Source organism: Manis javanica, chromosome 2, assembly GCF_040802235.1.
Source record: "Manis javanica isolate MJ-LG chromosome 2, MJ_LKY, whole genome shotgun sequence".
Classification (NCBI taxonomy): domain Eukaryota; kingdom Metazoa; phylum Chordata; class Mammalia; order Pholidota; family Manidae; genus Manis; species Manis javanica.
Window position 1 is genome coordinate 48,862,329 of NC_133157.1, and position 20,703 is coordinate 48,883,031.

Genomic DNA, 20,703 nt, shown 5'->3' on the forward strand with positions numbered 1-20,703 from the left:
TCTGTAGCTGTTGATATAGAGATGGACTAAGGCCAGGTGAGAGATTCTGGAAATACTGCAATTTTACCCACACCAACCCCAAAGAGGTGGCTAGCTGAATTTGGCCTGCAGGCAATAGTTCGCTGACCTCTGTTCAGAGCCTAACATGGAAGAAAATAAATCCCCCAAACTCTTGAATATGAAGGGTCCTGCAGCCTAAGATGCCTCTGACTCATTCACTAAAACTAATGGGAAGAGTTTAAGCTCCCATTTCCCACAACAAATTGTCATAATGTGTATTTCCAAACCACCTACCAGAGCAGTGTCTCCTGAGCTTGTTTCATGATCAGAATCACCTGACTGGTGGACACTAGTCTTACACTGGAGATTTTAATGCAGGTGGCTTCTAGTCAGGATCTGTGGTTGTTTCCAGGATCAGGTAAGCTAAGAACCACTGTACTAAGGGAAGGCTGATTAGAGAGGGCTTTTAAAAGACCCTGCAAATCTGTGGGTGACTGTGGTCCCTGGCCCAGCAGCATCTTCACTCAGGAATGTAGAAATACAAATTCTCTGAGGATACAGACCTACTGAATCAAACTCCCAGGGTAGGGATTGTGGGGTTGGGGGTGGGGTTGTGCTGGCAATCTGGGTTTTATCAAGCCACGGTGATTCTGATGCACACTAAATCAAGAACCACGGCCTCAGCCAGCATTACTAGCACCTGGAGGAGTGACTGAGTACCCACCCTGCAGTAAAGGCCTAGGTGCCCTGAAACTGCTGTGTTCTGGCGTGCACCGCCCACGGGTGGAGCCGAAGGCATTCATTTCCACAATGAAGATCTGGAAATGGTATTTTAGGCTAGCGTCCTGGAAGTCAAGATACCTTTCTGTAAGAAGGGGCACCACAGATCCTAGAGATAGAAAATGCAACCCAATATGATGACTGTGGAGTTTTCAGCCTTTTTGCAGACGTGATCAAGGCATTTGCTGACTTGTGCACCTGTGGGCCTTCTAAGTCGCTGTGTCCTTAACGTCCCTCTCAGGCCCCGTGGGAACCTTGGTCCTGGGTCTGCCAGGTGAGGTGCAGGGTGCTTCTTGACCTCACAAGCGGCCCTTGTGACATGACTGACACCCAGAGGCGCGCCTGCGGGCTGAGGTGACGTCACAGAGGCTCTGCGGACTCGGGCGCCCAGACTCCCAAGCTGGGCAGCCGCTGCAGGCGCCTGGGTCCGGCCTGCAGAGGCCGGCGGTGGCGGCGTGCACGGGGGAGGTGGCCGGGGCTGGCCATCCGCGCTCCGTGCTGCTTTTGGGCCAGGGTAGCTCAAGGAAGGGAACAGATGCCTGGACTTTGCAAAACGGCCACTGAAGTTTTCCTTGCAGTAAATATTAAGAACATTTGCCAAGGCTCTTGAGACCTGGTGCTCCCCTAGCGAGGCGGCGGCGGGGTAAGCTCTGCGCGCACGTCCAGGCTTCAGGATGGCCCGGTTGAAGAGGAAGTGCATCTGCGACCTGTGCTCCTGCGGGTAAGGTCTAATCTGCGGGCTCTGAAAGTTAGGCTGAGACCCAGCCCTGTGCTGCGTGATCAGGCGGCATCGTGGTGCATTCATCCTTCTGTCAACCTTTCTTAGGCGTCAATGTTGTCACCTGGCGTGTAGTGCGGGTGCGTTGAATCAGGCTGGGGGCATGTGGAGGCCCTCAGGCCTTTCCCGCGTTCCTTCTCCTTAGAGCTGCGCCGAGGTGGAAGTGGCCACTGACCCACACGGGTTGCGCCCCCCTTTCCCTGCAGCCCAGAAAGCTGTAGGCAAGGATGACAAACCCCAGGCCTGTTGGGGGGCAGTCCTTGCTGCTCGTGTTAGACTCCTTTGGGAAGGGATGTGTGGGGGAAGAGGAGGTCTTCATGATAACAAAGTTTCTCTGAATGAGAGTTGTTAGTTTGTCAGAGAAGTGCAAGGTATTTGTAAACCTTGTTTCCACGCTGGTGTACAGTTGAACAAGAATAAGGAAAGGAAATTCCTTTTGGGGTCTCTTGGCCCTGCGAAGTGTGTCTCCTGGCCAGTGGCCTTTAAGGACTTTGCCTGGGTGAAGCTCTGCAAAGGCAGTTGGTCCAGGGAGAAATGGTGGGCTTCAGTCAAAGTTCCGTGGCCCACTCCTCTCTGCTATCTCACACTGTCTGGCGTGTTCCTTCCCCTTGCTTCCCAGGACACCTGGGGAGCTGCTGCTGGGCTCTGGGAAAGAAGAGGACCAACAGACATAAGAGGGTGGGCTCTGGGGTCAGTTTTACTGGGCTGTTGCTAGCTGGGGGATCTTGGGCAGATAACTGAACTTCCCTAGGATTCTCTAAGGGTCAAATGAGAGAATGTGCACAAGACTCCTATTTGGTTATGCATCATGTATCTTAGCGGCCTGAAATCTGCAAAAAGTGCTTGCTACCTGCAATATGCTACAGGCACATAAAAACTAGCATCTGCAGTGGGGGAGACTTACAGGGCACTCTGAAAGCCGGGTCAAAAACCTTCCCCATCCCTGGTGTCAGTAAGTGATTCTCAACCCTGGCTGCTCATCAGAGTCACCTTGAAGCTTTCTGTCACTAGCAGTTGCCCAGACTGTTAAATCATCTTCTCTAAGATTGGGCCCCACCAGCAGTCTTTAGGTGATTCTGACCAACTTCCAGGATTGGGTGACCACTGATCTAGATCACATAAAAGCCTGAGTCTGGCTTTCAAGCTTTGCTAGGTGGGACCAGAGCAATGTGTTAGCTGAGGGCTAATTTTCCTGAGTATGGAGAGAAAACCTCCAAGGCTCAGCTTCCACTGGGGTCCTTTACATCGCCCTCCTGCCACTGCCTGAGGTACTGAAAGATTCAGGTAACATTGTCATTAGGGCTTAATTTACACTGTTGGGATTGAAACATAGAAGATACAGTTTGTCTCTGCACAGTGTACAATCTAGTGAGGAAGGCAGGGTTACTCATTCAAGAGGTACAAAGTGTGTGCAGTGAGAAGTCACCCTCCCGTAGTGTGGTACAGGTTCTACCTGTTTCCCTTCATCCCTGCAAAGGGGCTGTTTGTCAGCAGAGGCAGAGTCTGTCCTTTTTTCCCTCTCCCTCCCCTTCCTCCTGTGTCTACCCTTCCACTCTGTGGTTTCAGTCAGTGGGCTCTGGTTTGATGCCCACATCTCTCAGTCTCAACTTTCTTCTTTCAGCCTTACTTCCCAAAGTGCTTGTTGGTCATCTGGCTATCTCAAAACTTCAACAGACCTTCAGACATTCAATATTTCCCCTTTTCCCCAGTATCTGCCCCATTAATGGTGCCAGCTGTCTGGGTTTAAAAATTTGAATAATTTCTTATCCACCCTCCTCTCCAACATTTAATCATTTCCAAAATCTGGTCCCCTCCTCCTTTGTAATCTTTCTTTAATTGGTTCTTTCTCTTTTTATTCCCATTGTTCTCTGGAAACTGGTCCTAATGTAATTTTATAAATTTTCTCTCGCATCATCCCCTTACATGAAACTATCCCTTGGGCTGGATCAGGCTTCCTGGCATCCCCTGAGCAAACCTGTGGCCTCCCATTGCTGCCCTTATTCTAAAATGCCTGTCCCCTCCTTCTGCTGCATGGCCCTATTTCAGCTGCAAGCCTCACATTAACCCAGCCCTGGGGCTCCCCAGCAGAGAGGGACCTCACTCCCTGTGTCCTTGGATCTAGTTGTGTCTGCATGCTTTATCTCCTCTATTGATAATACTCTTGGAAAGCAGAGACCATGTTTTCTATTTGTGTGTGTGTGTGCACTGTATAATATACACTGTTCTCCATATGGCACTCAAACTATCTTTTTGAATAAATGGATGCATTTTTTGTTTGTTTGTCAAGGTGATAATGCTGGAATGGATTAGGGAGACAAGATCTATAGCTGTCTTGTCTGGTAGGATAGCCACTAGTCACGTGGCAATTTCATTTAAATTAATTACAATTACATAACATTGCAATTTCAATTCCTCATAGCATTAGCTGCATTTCAAGTGCTCAATAGCTACATGTGTGCTGTGACTACTCTGCTGGACAGTTTACATACGGAACATTTCCATCACTGCAGAAAGTTACATCAGACAGCATTGATCTAGAGTTTCATCATTTAGAAATCTTCCTCCTCCTCACCCCCAACTGAATCTGCTCAGAGGTGAGTTGGGATGGAGAGGAATTTTACAGGTGTTCTCTAAGCTCTAGATTTTGGTGATTTTTGACTTTACCAGCCTGAAGTTAAAGGAAAAAGTGATGAGAAATCTGAAGGTAAATCATGTATGCAGAAAAACTACTTGTCAGAGAGAGCCCTTCAGTGGGAGAGGGGAAATTGGGGTTTGATGTGATTCCTCTGGGCTTTGGTTCCTCCAGTTTGTTAAATCAGGAGACTGTGGAGGCTCTTTGGGGCTGCTAGGGAAGGAAACCCACATTTGTCTTTCCTCTCTTCTACTTCATATTCTTCCTAAGGATATGCTTGAGTGGAGTTCTTTAATGTCCTTTCAGTTAAAATTTTTGAAGACTTTGTCTTTGTTAGTGGGAAGGCTGGGGGTCCACGATTGCTGGGTAGGAAGGCTGCCTTCTGTAGGAGCAGCTGTCAGAGATCGCAGCTCGTGGAGCAAGTTATTACTTTTGGCCACAAGATGGCAGCCTTCTCCCGGCCAACTCTCAGGGCCGGTCAAGACCAGCCTGAGTAGAAAACAAGCCTTAGAGTCCTGGGTGTTCTTTCAGTTTGAAAAAAACATTTTTTTAAAAAATAAAGATTTACCTTATTTTTTTTTTCTAAATGAGCAATTAGTCAGAGTTTGGGGCCCAGAAGAGCTCAGGAAGTGGTATACCTTGAGGAGATCATAGATTACAAGGTGAAGGTGTTCAAATATCTAAATCTAAAGATTCCAACCACTCATAAAACTTTTTAATGAGCTTTGCTGGTTTTAAAAAACAGACATATTTTACTGCATCAAGCTCAAGGGTCTCCCTCCACTTGACAGTCAAAACCTGGCTATTGAAATTATTCTTATAAGGTGTTGTCTTTTCAATATAATCAGTGTCAAATTAGCAAAAATATTCATGAGTTGTAGAAATACAGTTAAAAAAAATTTTTTTTTACCATCTTACTATTTAATTATCTTTTAAAAAGTTACTTAATTATCTTGACAACAAAGCTACACTGGGGGATTTGAGTGGAGTGATGTCTGAGTATCTCCAGTATTTCCTATTATTGGAAAAAATACCATCCTTCAGTTTTCAGTATTACACCTCCTTACATTTCTGTACTGCTTTGAAAATTCTGAGAGTACTTTTTCATACGTTATCATCTTCCTGGGGATCTCTCAACTGGGAAACCTTGCTTTCTTTGGAAGTTTGATTCCTTAACCTTAGCCTCTGTTTTTCATTGGGGATGTTTTTGGTTTACTGAGCTGTTCTTGTCCCAAATTACTAAATATGGAACTGGGGTTAGGGGAGGCCTGTGGATAAAGTAGAATGTTAATCAGCTTTTTAAAGTTGAAAGGGATGGTAGCAATCTCTAGCTATTTCACTGATAAAGCATTGAGATTAATCTTAATGTACAAGAACACATTCCATTAAGCTTTAGGCACAATTTAGGCCAATCAATGAAATTTTTCTCATCTGCTGTGGATCAGACACTGCTAGCTGTCACAATTCAGTCTATGGTCTCAAGTCACAGGGGGCCATTTTTGGCTACAGATTGTAATGTGAAGGCTCCTGTCCAATTGAAAAATATGAACGGATGTTTAAAAAAGTTGTAATTCTAAAAGCCTTTTAGTAAAATAATAAATAGCGAATCTCTCTACTGAGATTAAACTGAAGTAACACTACTTTTTCTGAAATTCTTGTAAAAAAATTGTGGTTAATCAGGGACATAGCTTACTTTTATATCTGACTATTTTAAGGCTTGCAGTGCACTATTTTAAAGACTGTGCAATCTTGCAGTAAATTCCAGGACTGGGTAATGTATCATGAAATATTTATGTAGCATTGGTAGTATGTGCAGCATTTCATGAAAAAGGTAGTCCCATAGAGGACTTGCAAATTACTGAAAAGGATGTGGATTTGGCCCTTTCACAGAGCTTGGGGAGGAAGGTGATCTCAGGGCCAGCCATGTATCTGCAACTTAAATCAGTTATGTTAACCAGGGAGGAACTTGTTATTTTAATTTTGGAAAATATTTTCTTCACATTGATGGAAATTTCCTTAACCATAGATTTTATTTTCTTAGAGTCTCTGTTACAAATTAAAAGGAAGGAAAAAAATCAAGGTATTGGTTTGATATTACATGTTTCAAGAAGAATTCTTGTTTTTAATTTAAATAAAATCAACTTCATAAATTCTGATTAAGAAAAAAGGACAAAGAACAACTTTCAATAGATGCTTGCTGGTGACTTTTTATCTTTGGCAGAATCCAGGTAGAGAAGCCAAGGAAAAAAACCCTTTCATATTGAATAATTTTTATTGCAGAATTTGTACACTTTTGTTACTTTACATGCTCTTTATAAATTATAGCATTTATATGAAATCAGAATTAATGTTTAATTGTTCAAATATGCCTTTCATCTTACAAGATGAGTATAAGTCAGTGTGTACAATTAGTTAAGTTTCAGAAATGAAATTACAGAGTACAACTTAGTAGTAATTCAAATGATAACAGTCAGTAATCTCAATCTTACAGTCTGCAAATCCATCAGTGTGGAGTACCCCTGCTCTAATTCCATCTTGTGTAGGCAGTTTTTAAACACCATTCTGTCCAGCATGATTAAAATATTTTGGACTGACCATCAGGTAATTAATAGTTCATTTGGAAAGATGCCATGGCACTTGGCGGAAAAGTACCCAAGCTTCAGATGAAAGAATAAAAAGAAAAATAAGTGATGTAGGATTTCAGAGGTGGAGATCCCTTTGGAAAGGGGTAGCAGAGAAAGCTATGGGAGGAGGAAATGCCCTACTTGGGTGATTAGGAAAGTGAGTGCTAGAGTTGGACTGCCTGGTTTCAAATACTGGCTCTGGCACTTTTAAAACTGTGTGCACTTGTGCCAGTCATTGAACTTTTCTGTAAAATAGGGATAATAAGAAACAATACCTTATTCTTACGGTAGCTGTGAGGATTGGGTGGGACAGGACAGGGACTCCTTGGTTAGCTCTGAGGGAAAATGTTATGTTGGTTGTGGAGACGCAGACACATCACAACCGCACGAGTGCACAAGCCTTGGAGGGGGTCGCGCCCAAAGCTCAGGGGGGCCAACAGTAGGGAGCCCTCAGGTGTCTCAGGATGTGGACTTGGGCAGCAAAGAATCATGGATTTGAGCAGGTGAACCACACAGGTGAAATAGTCTTCTCCCGAAATGAAGTACTCCAAAGAGCAGCATCTCTTTCTTTCTGTTGAAATCAAGTTGGCTTAATTCAGAATTGGGTAGTTGCTGTTCAGTTAGATCTTCTGAATGGACTGTAGTTCACTAATATTTCCTTAAAGATATCTCCATTCCATTCTTGTTATTTTCTTGCTTGCTTTATTCAATAAACAGCATGCTGATGGTTTACTATGAGAAGCAGCAGAATTCAGGAGTTAGGAGCACAGGTCCTGAGTCAGACCACAGGGTTCGAATCCCAGCCTTCCCACTTGCCAGCCCTGTCATGTCACACTATTTACAGCAGGGCCTTTACTTCTGTGTGCCTCAGCGTCCTCCACTGTAAGATGGAGTTAGTAACACCTTCTTGCATTGGGGACGTGAGGCTCGAGTTGCTATTGTCAATAGCACAATGCCTAGTATGCAGAGTAAGATATAGGATGGTGTTATTAGATAAATATAAAGATGCCGATCTGTGTTCTAAGCCACAAGGCCCTTGGGAGAGTGAACAAGGTTTGTTCTCATGGAGAACTTGTACTGTAGGGAAGAGTGTTAATTTCGTTTATTAACTGGCAGGTAACGAAAAATGTTGCGCAGAGAATTAAAACAGGGCGATGTGCTCACTTGCTGGGAGAACTGGATTACCTTCAAGAGTAGGGATGGTCTGAAGATTGAATCTGTTATTCACACAACTGGGACGGCCCTCTCCCGTCTCAGGGACACCTACACTTGTGTTGAACAATGATTATATGTGTCACGTTCAGACTGATGTCAACAAACATTGAAGTTAAGTTTGTAGCCAGTTTAGAGCTTTCCAATTCTGAAAACAATGATCAGGGAATTAAAAACATCCTCATGGCCCACCATATACTTTAAGCTTGTTCCGAGCAACTCTGTAGCATCTGTGTTGTTTCTCTCAAAGGAAGGAACAGTGTTTCTAAGTGGCTGTCAAGGTAACCACTGAGCCAAATACATCCATGTATTTTGGATATCCACACTATTCAACAGCCTCTCATTCTAATTAACAAACTGAGTTTGTAATGTAAGGAATAAGTGAAATTTCTGCCTGTGCTGGTAGTTACTTAACTTTAGAAGCATCCCTTATATGATTATTCTTTTATTTGTATTTTTTCTTGAAGTATAGTTGATGTCACAATATTACTTTGAGGTGTACAAGATAGGATTAAACAATTATATACATTATGAAATGTCAACTATGGTAAGTGTAGTTACCATCTGTTATAATAACTATAAAGTTATTATAGTATTTTTGACTATATTCCCTATGCTGTACTTTTCATCCACGTGACTTGTTTATCTTATAATTGGATTGAATATCTTTATCATCTTCACCTATTTTGCTCATTCCTGCCACCTCCCCTATGATAACCAACAGTTTTTCTGTATTTGAATCTATTTCTGTTTTGTTTGTTTTTTATTTTTTTATTTTATATATGACTGAAATCATCTGGTATTTGTCTTTCTTTGACTTATTTCACTTAGTATAAATACCCTTAAGGTTCATCCATGTTGTATCAGATGATTTCATCCTTTTATTACAGCTGAGTAATATTCCACTGTATATATATTACCATATCTTCTTTATCCACTCATCTATTGATGAACACTTGCATGATTTATTTTTAAAAACCAAAATTTCTCCCCTTAACTATCCTTTTTTCTTTCATGTATAATGTATTTCAACTCTTCTCTAAATAAAATCTACACAATACCTGTAAATGAGAGTTCAAAATGAAAGCAAAGAATTAACTGAATATCTTGTTTTCCTGTCCTGCTTCATATGGGTAATGTCAGAGAAAGAACATGGGACAGTGAGTTAGAATGAATTCTAGTCCTGGTTTTAATTAATTATAAGCTTGTAAACTTGTTTTAGTCCTTTAACATCTCTGGACTTTTAAATTAGTGATAATCATTTATCTATTTTAGAAAGTAGCCATCCTGACAGGTGTGAGGGTAACTTATTGTGGTTTTGATTGCATCTCCCTAATAATTAGTGACAGAGCATTTTTTTCATATATCTTTTGTCTATTCAACATCAATTTTTTCTTGCTAATGAATTATGAGTTCCTTATATATTTTGGAAGTTAACCCCTCATTAGATAAATAGTTTGCAAGTATTTTCTATCATTCTGTAGGTTGCCTTTTCACACTGCTGAGGGGAATGCAAAATAGTACAGCCACATGGAAAACAGTATGGTGTTTCCTCAAAAAAAAAATACAGCTACCATGTGATCCAGCAATTCCAGTTCTGGGTATTTATCCAAGAGAATTAATAACAGGATCTGAAATTAGATACTCCCATGTTTATTGTAGCACTATTCATAATAGGTAAGGTATGGAAGCAGCCTTAATGTCTATTGATGGATGAAGGGATAAAGAAAATGTGGCATATACATACAATGAAACATTATTCAGTCTTAAAAAAGGAGATTCTGCAGTATCTGACAGCTGGATGAACCTTACAGATATTATGCTAAGTAGAGTGAATCAGTCACAGACAAATACTGCATGATTCTACTAGGTGGAGTTACTGAAAATAGTCAAATTCATAGAATCAAAGTGTGGAACAGTGGTTACCAGGTGCTGGGGGAGGGACAAACAGGGAGTTAATCAACAAAGCTTCAGTTGTACAAGGTGGTAAGTTCTAGGGACCTGCTGTATGACATTGTACCTACAGGAAAAATTACTTCATTGTACATTGAATTTTAAGAGGGTAGATCTCATATAAAGTGTTCTTACCACAGTAAAATTCAAATAAAAAATTAATAATCATTAGATGATGATATAGCCCCCGTTCTCAACAATGGCATTTTTCTGGGCTTGGATAATTTTCATCCTAGCATTCTGGAGGTGTGTGCAGAGGTGTTGCGTAGCCTCTGTTGGTGATCTTAGAGGAATGAGGGAAAAGTGGAGATGTGTCACAGAGTTGAGGATGGATAGATATTTTCTGACTTTTCCAAAAATTATTGAATGGTTAGTTGGAATGAATGAATGTCTCTCTTAGGCCTCATGGGCTCTTGGGGTGATGCCTGATCCACTTTCCTACTGGCAGTCTGAATCCCTCTGCACATTGGCCACGTGTGGCTGTCCCAGGCCTTACTTTATACTTCTTATCATTTCAGATAACCAAAGAAACTGTTTAGTGTACTATTTCCAAATTTCAAGGGGAAGAGGGATGCTTGGGCCAGGTTCCTCTGGGGTCTATAGTCCTTCCCCTTGGTCTGGGGGCTGTGGGCTTACATAATACAAACTGGGCAGCTGGGGAGGGGCTGTTTTGAGTAATAGTGGTATGGTTAGGAAAAAAATGATTAAAAGAGGAACTATTGGCCTCTTGAGGACTTTTGTCAAGGTATCTTTGTAGATAAAATTGGTGAAAGATGGATTTGATGACGGTATAATGAGGTAGATTCATAGCTTATTGAATGAGCAGACCCATAGAGTATTGATTGATGGCCTCTTACCTATTTGGAGCAATATGACTAGTACCATGCCACAGGACTCTATCATTAGCTTTGTCTTGTTCAACATTTTTATCAAAACTTGGATGAAGAAAGCAAAGTCATCCTTATCAAATGTACTGAAAACACAAAATGGGAAGAACATACAAATGTGATAGATGACAGAATCAAGATACAAAGTTATCTTGACAGATTGGAATGCTGGGCCCCAAACCAAGCTGAAACTTCACAAAAGTAAATATGAAGTTCTGCATTTGGATGAAAAATCAATTATACATATTCATAATGGGAGAGGTTTGTCTTGGCCATGGTTTGTGAAAAGGTCTTTGGGTTTCACTTAACCACAAGTTTAATGTGATCTGATGGTATGATGTGGCTGCTAACAGGCATTAACTTCGTTTCAGGCTGAATGGAAGTAGGGTGTCTGGTTCAGCAGATGTAATTACTTCACTGGACCTTGGCTTGGTCAGATCATAACTGAAGGATGCTTTTCTATTTGGGGACTTCATTTTTTAAAGATACTGGCAAACAACCAGGAGGGCCAGGTTATGGGGAAGGCATTCTGGATTTGAAAAAAAACATGAACTTGAGAAATCAGGGGGTGGATAAATGGTCAACTAGTATTTGAAAGGCTGTATTCTGCTCCGGAGAGCCACTACTTGCTCTGGGTTGTTGTTGGGGTGGAACTAACTAACACTGAGTGGTTGATTCATGAAAACTGATTTGGGGTCAAAACAAATAAAGAAGAATTCTGTAACAGATAGGGCCATAGGGACTTGAAGTGGACTGTCTTTGGTCCTCTTGAGTGTGTGCCTACTGGGTTGCTCTGGGAAGGATTCCTTCATTGGACAGGAGGTTTGACAAAAAGATCTTGAGGACCCTTTCAAAACTGAAAACCCACATTTCTGGAAAGGGAGAAGAGCATTTATTTTAATATGATGGCTGAGCTTGAAAAACAACTGCAGAGCACAGAACTATGGGTGCATATGATATAAGAATAAGTTGAGTGCAGATGACGTGATATTGTACATAAAAAACCCTAAAGAAACCAAAATCCAAAACTACTAGATCTAATATCTGAATTCAGCAAATCTGCAGGATATAAAATTAACACACAGAAATCTGTGGCATTCCTATACACTAATGATGAACTAGCAGAAAGAGAAATCAGGAAAATAATTCCATTCACAATTGCATCAAAAAGAATAAAATACCTAGGAATAAACCTAATGAAGGAAGTGAAAGACCTATACTCTGAAAACTACAAGACACTCATGAGAGAAATTAAAGAAGATACCAATAAATGAAAACAAATACCATGCTCATGGAAAGGAAGAATTAATCTTGTCAAAATGGCCATCCTGCCTAAAGCAATCTACAGATTCAATGCAATCCCTACCAAAATACCAACAGCATTCTTCAATGAACTCTAGAGCAAATAGTTCTAAAAATTCATGTGGAATTACAAAAGACCCCAAATAGCCAAAGCAATCCTGAGAAGGAAGAATAAAGCTGGGGGGATTATGCTCCCTCACTTCAAGCTCTACCACAAAGCCATAGTAATCAAGACAATTTGGTACTGGCACAAAAACAGATACATAGACAGTGGAAAAAACTAGAGAGCTCAGATATAAATCCAAGCATATATGGTCAATTAATATATGATAAAGGAGCCATGGACATACAATGGGGAAATGACAGCCTCTTCAACAACTGGTGTTGGCAAAACTGGACAGCTACATGTAAGAGAATGAAACTGGATCACTGTCTAACCCCATACACAAAAGTAAACTCAAATGGATCAAAGACCTGAATGTAAGTCATGAAACCATAAAACTCTTAGAAAAAAAACATAGGCAAAAATCTCTTGGACATAAACATGAGTGACTTCTTCATGAACATATGTCCCCGGGGAAGGGAAGCAAAAGCAAAAATGAACAAGTGGGACTACATAAAACTGAAAAGCTTTTGTACAGCAAAGGACACCATCAGTAGAACAAAAGGCATCCTACAGTATGGAAGAATATATTTATAAACAACATATCTGACAAGGGGTTAACATCTAAAATATATAAATAACTCACATGCCTCAACAACCAAAAAGCAAATAACCCGATTAAAAAATGGGTGGAGGATGTGAACAGACAATTCTCCAAAGAAGAAATTCAGATGGCCAATAGGCACATGAAAAGATGCTCCACATCACTAATTATCAGGGAAGTGAAAATTAAAACCACAATGAGATGTCATCTCACACCAGTTAGGATGGCCAGTATTGAAAAGACTAAGAACCACAAATGCTGGTGAGGATGTGGAGAAAGGGGAACCCTCCTACACTGCTGGTGGGAATGCAAGCTAGTTCAACCATTGTGGAAAGCAATATGGAGGTTCCTCAAAAAACTAAAAATAGAAATACTATTTGACCCGGGAATTCCACTCCTAGGAATTTACCCAAAGAATATAATTTCTAAGATTCAAAAAGACATATACAGCCCTATATGTTTATTGCAGCACTGTTTACAATAGCCAAGATGTGGAAGCAACCTAAGTGTTTATCAGTAGATGAATGGATAAAGAAGAGGTGGAACGTATACACAATGGAATATTACTCAGCCATAGAAAGAAACAAATCCTACCATTTGCAACAACATGGATGGAGCTGGAGGATATTATGCTTAGTGAAATAAGCCAGGCAGAGAAAGACAAGTACCAAATGATTTCCCTTGTTTGTGGAGTATAACAATGAAGCAAAACTGAAGGAATAAAACAGTAACAGACTCACAGACTCCAAGAAGGGACTAGCGATTACCAAAGGGGAGAGGTGGGGAAGGGAGGGTGAAGAGGATTGAGGGGTATTATGATTGGCACACATGGTGTAGGGGGGATCATGGGGAAGACAGTGTAGCACAGAGAAGGCAAATAGTGACTCTGTGGCATTTTTGGGCACTGTTGGGCACTGACTGTAGTGGGGTATTGGGGGGACATGATAACATGGGTGAATGTAGTAACCACATTGTTTTTCATGTGAAACCTACCTTCATAAAAGTGTATATTAATAATACCTTAATTAAACAAAAAGGAAGTTGAGATCTATATGTATCTGAAAAACCAAGAAAGTTCAAGAGTTCTTAAGGCATTTATATTTAATGCACAGAGTGTGCATGTGTATGTGAGCCTCCTGTCTCTATCCACTGGTCCTGCTGAACCTGCCTTTCTCACCTTATACTCCGGGTTTTCTGAGAGCCCTTTGATAACCTTTGTGTAATGTATAAAAAAAGCTTCATCTGTTGCATCCACAGCTTTCTCTGATTATGTCTGCATGTGGCAGTTCATGTTTAGGAGGCTTTTATGGGCTAGCCTGGGATTCTAGCCATTATGTGAAGTAATACTTTTGTTGGAAATGTACTTCAGGCTTCCAACAACCAGTGTATGGATGTTTGAAACACATTCCATTGCAGCACTGGGATGGCCTGTTGTTTCTTTTTCCTTAGGACGTTCCACTTCACACTGCCTTGGAGCCCTTTCTAAATTGGGCTCTGGGCTTGGGAACCCTCCTTGCTTTTGTTGCCAATGATGGCAAATCCTGACATTCTGACACTTCCATGAATCTTATTTCTCTTCCACTGCTTTATCTAGAAATGGATTTTATTAAGGTGTTTTCTTCCCCAAAGGAATTTGAAGAATCTTAAATTCACACACTACAGTAAGGAAACCATTGTGAACAGTTCCATGTCTTCTATCTATATAGTGCACTGGTGTGTCTGTGCTGAGTCCTTACCCTGTATGGATTTAGGGATTCTGTTTTGCTATCCTTAGATTCTCCAGCTTCTAGTCCCTGCATAGGAAGGTGTAGAAACTAGGTGTGGATATTTTAAAATGATGACGCTGGTACTTAAGAAAGCTCCTGGTTATATTATTCAGAATTTGTGGTTGAAGCACCTGAGGTGGACACTGGCTAGTTTAAGCCAATGAAAAGCTATAGGACAGTTCACAGAATGACTTGGAAGGCTTGAGAGCCAAGATGGACAAGTGTAGGAGAGGACAGGAGGCCAGAGCCACAGCTCGTTCACTCTCCAGAGACCGTCTGGTTCAGATGACGCAGATGCTCTCTCTGGACTCAGATAATTTGTACCTATGATGCTGCCGCTGGACATAGCCCTGGCCCTTCTAATGTTCCTTGCCTGTGGAATGATTTCTTCACTGTCACCCCACTTTTTAACCTTTTTTTTCCCCTTCACTTGTTCTAGACTAAAATGTCCAGATGGGAGTTTTCGATTTGCTAGGCCTTGGTCACATGCTCAGGACTCCCTGTGGGACTGGAGGTCAGAAGGGGTGTGTTTACGGTTTCTGTAGTGAGGGGTAGGCATGCGCCTCAAGATTAACATGGCTGGGAATTCTTCAAAGGAAGAGCTTTGGATATTAGGCAGCTAAAAAGTGTTTAAGTTTCTGTTTTAACTTACAAAAATAAGTCTCAATTAGAGCTGGGTCTCTCAGCGGTGGCACATGCTGGTAGTTTAGTTGTAGAGGCCTGTCCTGTCCTTTTTAGGGTGTTTAGCAGCATCACTGGCTTCTACCCACCAGATGCCAGTGGTACCCACCCAAGTGTGACAAGAATGTGTCCAGATATTGCCAAGTGTCTCCTTGGGGGTAAAATTGCCCCGGTTGAAAATTACTGGGATAGAGACTTTCTCAAACCATGGATTATGATTTACTAGCCTTGCAATAATGGCTTTATCTTGGAAATGGATTTTATACTATTGTCCCTGGAGGGAGACAAAGCTTGCCCCACCATGGTGCCCTTCCCCTGCTTATGAAGGTCTGGAGTTCCAGGGCCCTCAAACTAAAGTGTACTTAAGGATCAACTGGAGACTTCATGAAAGATGCAAATTCCTGGGCCCTGCCTCCTTTAGCTTGACCCTGAGGGTCTGAGGTCCAGGAACCTGTAAGTTTTAATAACCAAGCCTAGTGCTCCTGATGCAGGTGGGCTATGGGCCACAAGAAACACGGGGCTACCTCTTGAGGACTGACCTCAAAAACAGAAGTCTTGTGTTTCTTCAAGGAGAAGAGTCACAATTTTAAGGCTTTCAAATCTTTTCAGTTGTTGCCTAAAAAGAAGCAAGGTAAAGATGCTGCCTGTTCTCACGGGAGTTTTGGGGCAAGAGCTGTTTGGAACCAGACTTGACATGTGATGCAGACACTCCTGCCCTCCATCACCATCAGCGAGAAGGGTCTTCTGATCTGAGCTCTGCCTTGCCTCTCAGTCCTCCTTGGGAAAGAACCTTTTACTTCACTCTCCTCTCCATGGCAAGTATTTGTCCAACTTTGCAGGGAGGTTTTAATGCTTTCCAGGGCTGATTGGTCTGTTGTGTGGTCTCGTTGGTGACACTCCAGCCCGATCGGGGCAGAGAAGCCTGTCTCTCAGCATCACTGGCTTTGTTTCCCCCTGAAGAGCCTCCGTGGTGTCAGACCCCACTTTCTAATTTGCAAGGGGCAGAGGAGACACCTGATAATACCCGTGATGGAGCTGTGGCCCTCCTGACTCTCTGCCCCTCTCTCAGGAAGCCTGAGTCTGAGTGAGAAGATTCCATCCACTGACCTAGCATGTGGTAGTTCTCTCCCATGTTTGGGGGCGGGGGGGTTGCTGGAGCCACTTGGGTCTGTTTTCACTTCTGCTCTAGCGGGGGTGCCACACGGTGCTATTTCTGACAGCAGCTATTCTAAAACTCAGGTCATGTGGCTCTGACTCAAACCCTTTGGTAGTTTCCCATCGATCAAAGGACAGTCTCTACCCTTATTCCAGGCCCTGTTCAACCATTCCAGCTCTTCCCTGCCATGTATTCCAGGTTCCCTAAACTATGCTACCTATACTAACACCCTATATTCCAGACTCACCAGCCTATGCTATAGACTAACATGCAATCCTCCATTCACAAATGGGGTGCCTGCCAAATACTTTTTTGAAAGAATGGAAATGGTTGCTAACATTACATGAAGTTTCCTGATTTAATAAGGTCTGGACTTCATTTTTCTTGGGGAAAAAAAAAATGTGACTACTGTGCCCGCGTCCCTAAATGGTGACCATCTGCTCTTGCCCCAGGACAGGGCATATTCTCTCTATAATGTCTTTGGATAAAGGTAAGGGGAAATACTGTGGACCTTTACCTTCTTATTTCCCACAAGAGGGCAATATAATCTCTAAAAAAGTAAAGGACTGAAATTGAAAAAGCTGCTGGCTTGACTTTGTTACTGAAGCTTTGAAGATGTTATTTAGGCACCTACCTGCGATTTGCTTGCTGGATGGGCGGCGGCATGCTGTGTGCCATTATTATTCACACTTGCACAAACTCCCTTCCTTTAGCCTGGTTCCACTCCGGGATCTTAATTCAGTTCATCTGAAAGCCAGTTTGAGTTAAAACGTTTGCAACGAGGGCCTCCAGCGAGCTCCTGGAGCCACCACCGTTCAGGCGAGGCTGGGGGTTGTGGAAGTCTGACGGAGGCCTGACGGAGCAGGGTTGTTTGCAGGGAAAGCCTGACTCCCGGAGACAAGTGCACAGCCTAGCCTTCTTTGGTTCTTCTTGCTGGCACAGAATCTTGCTTTTTGTCAGCACCTAGAGAGCAGAGCAGTCACCCCAGGCGTGCCTTAACACTAACCAGGACAACAGAGACTGACGTGCTAACCAAGATGCCTATTAGAATGACTGCCTGTGCAGGGGTCGGGGTGGTTAGAAGCTCATTTTTGCTGGCCAGAGTATACTTTCCTGTTAGAAAAATTAATAATAGAAGCCAAATATAATTGCCAGGTTGCTTGCCTGAGCGCTGAGCAAGAGCATTGCTATGATTTGCACTTTTGGAGGTCCCTTTGTGGTGATGTGGTGCCCCCTCCTGCAGTGAGGGCTGGACGGGGGGAGCACCTTTGCTGGGCCGCCGTCCGGGAGCAGCAGGACTGTGGGCGCTTGGCGGAGTTTGCTTCTGGGACTGTCTGCGCGCCCTCCTCCGCCATCGTCCAGGCCGGATTTACAGGTCAACAGATAACGCCATAAATTATTAGATTACTTTCACACGTGGTCTTTTTCACTCTAGATGGTGTTTACCTGGTACCTGTTACAGATGATTTGAATAACTTAGACCCAAGTATTTGGGAGGGTTAGGGGTGGGGCCCCTTTAGCACCTCTAAGTGCGCCTAAAGAGATCTCAAAGGTTTAAGGAAACTAGCTCTTTACCCCGATAGTAACCAAATACAGGTAAGTGAAAACGAAGGTTCCAAATCTTTCTCTACTGGTTTTCTTCTCTTTGCGTGCCATTGGTAAACGACAAAACAGCCCATCCCTGCCCCATTTTTAAAAATCCTTAATGCTGATAAGATTTGAAATGGTTTAATAAGAATGTGCAAGTATGAACCAGAAGAGTAAGAGAAAGAGTGTAAACGGTATAATTAGGTTTTCAGTTTTTAAAAAACTGGTTTTGGTTAAAAAACTTGTGATTTTTTTTCCCTGTATTTGAGTTGAAAAACCTATCCATATTCCATTAAGTAAAACTAATACTGAATTAAATATATATACACATAAGTCCCTGAATCCTATTTTTGACCTTAGTTTCCACCAAATTTGTCTACAGTTAGAAAGGATGTTGACCCAGCCTTGGGTCTTACTGTTGGGGGAGCGCTGTGTGTTTTCCTCGGGCCTTGTCCCCACGGCAACAAAGAATTGAAGGGCAGAGACACAGTAGTGAAGCAGAGTAAAAGTTTTATTTATAAATAAAAAAAAGTTTTATTTATTTATTTAAAGTTACTTAAAGAGAGAAAAAGTACAGGCCACCTCAGTGAGGAGAGGCACCCTGAAAGTTTGGAGAGAGAAAGTTTGAGATTAAAAGGTTAGCACTTAGAAACCTCAGAGAGAGGAGCCCCCTGAAAGGTTGGGGGTTCCCCCTTTTAAGGATTCTTCAGAAATGTGACTAAGGAATGAGTGTGCAGACCTGTTAAATGATCTTTGAATACTTAGAATTAACTTAACACAAGGAAGTTCCTGCTCTGATTTCTCCTGCGTCTTGGTCCGGGAGTGTATCAAACAAGACTGCCTGCCCAGTTCCCTATGTGGGCTGAGTTATTGTCTGTTTGCTAAAGAGTAAGTTAAGAATCTTACCTTTCAACTTCCTGGGTATTAAAATGCAATCTTTATGATGGAATCCTTCTTGCCTTTTACTATGTTGTTCACAGCTGGGCCTGCATGCTAAATTATTTGCCTTGGTTGCAAACTACTTGATTAGGGCTGAAGGAGAAAAATAAAAGCATATAGGGAAAGTTAAAAAATAAGCTGGTCCTGCATGATTAACACAATAAAGACATGGGCTATGCTGAGTTGCCCTCCTTTATCTGGGGAATATTCAAACATTCCAGGCCAAGTTGCTCCTGGCTTTTTGAGCTTTAACTGATTAACTCTGGGTCTTTTTTTGTGAACTTTTTCCTGGTTTTATTCTCTACATCCCACCCAAATCTATTTTCTTGCCTAATATTACAATCTAAGACTTAACTCTGAGCACACAAGGAATGTGAGTGCTTATTAGGAAAAATATTTGGTGATTTTAATTCAAGTGCTCAGTTAAGAGGGAATCTCCATGTGCTCCAGGGTGTGTCTCCTTCAGTCATGTTTTGTTAAAACCACCATGGCTCCCAGGGTTCTTGACACAAAGGCAGGTGACACATGAATATGTGGTGACACTGTGGTTGTTCCCATCCCTGCCTTCCCCATCAGACAGGGTGGCAGTGGGCTCAAAGGCCTCCTTGGAGAGCTTTGTTGCCAGGCAGCTGCCTCTGGAGAGGGGTCTGTGTGTACTAGGTGAAACCTCAACCTGGGCAGGGAGGGTTCTTGACTCTGATGGAGAAAGAATTCTTGGACAAGTGTAGGTAAGGAAGGAATGCGTTAAAGTGAGAGCAGTAGTGAGTGGCAGCTGCCATGCAGGCAGCAGAGAAAAACAGAGGGAGGAAAGGGAAGCTCATTGAACACAGAGCAGATCTCTTGCCAACTCCTGAAGCTATGGTCACCTGGCATTCAGTATTTGTTTGAATCTGCACAGTGTGTACAGACTGTGCCCCAACCATCACAGGATTTTGGGGAGCCGCAGAGCACTGGATGGAGTGAGATTATATTGTGAGAACTTCTCAAAGCAAAGAGAGGAAATTTTCAGGCAGGCTGCTAAAGAGCATTATTGTACAACTGCAGTCCTTGAAAGTGACAGGAACTTGCAAGCCCAAATCAGAGATCTTAGTGGCCCCTCCCTACTTGTCTGAAGTGGAACAGAGAGAGTGAAGACTTATGCTTAAGTCTGAAAATTGAATGAAGTAGTGAAGTAACAAAGACACCACTGGGAAAAGCAGTCTCTTATTACCCTCCCAAGAGGCTTGTAAGAGCACAGAGACAAAATGCAGGTAAGTTGAGCAGCAAAAAGGTTTTATTTAAAGCAAAGTACACACTTGAAGAAACAGGAGTGCAGGCAGCCTCAGAGAGGAGGTGCGCTGAAAGGCTTAGGATTTGTGTCTTTTAAGGCCTTCAAGAATGGAGTAAAGGGTCAGGGGAGTGTAGGCTTGACATCATGTGGTCTCATCTTGGGTGAGAGACATTATGTCATAATCTATAGCCAGTCCTCTAGATATTCTGTAAGATAAACTCAACACAAAGGATTTATTGATCCTGTTCTCCCAGACAGTGGTTACCCTCAAGCAGTGGGAACATATAATTTAGGACTGCTTGCCCTGCCTTAAGATAGGTTAGGTTTTTGATAATTACAATGAAGTATGTTAGGAATATTACCTCTTAACTCCTTGTTTTTTAAAGTAGAATTTTAGGCTTAAGATGGAGTCCCTCCTGTTCTTACGAT

At 42.3% G+C, this 20,703-nt stretch overlaps 1 protein-coding gene across 3 annotated transcripts in view; it reads left to right on the forward strand.

The window, feature by feature from the left end:
• Positions 1 to 1,147: 1,147 nt before the first annotated feature.
• The window catches only part of SAXO1 (stabilizer of axonemal microtubules 1), a 99,702-nt gene continuing 80,146 nt past the window's right edge, over positions 1,148 to 20,703 (forward strand). For 2 of the 3 annotated variants that reach the window (XM_073218475.1, XM_073218473.1), the window contains exon 1: positions 1,148 to 1,501. Coding sequence is in view for 1 of the 3 variants with exons in the window: in XM_073218473.1 (XP_073074574.1) it covers positions 1,455 to 1,501 (47 nt within the window). In the remaining 2 variants the exon portion in view is untranslated. Of the gene's footprint in view, positions 1,502 to 3,977; positions 4,153 to 20,703 lie in introns of all 3 variants that reach the window. The other variant, XM_073218485.1, reaches the window with a different exon arrangement.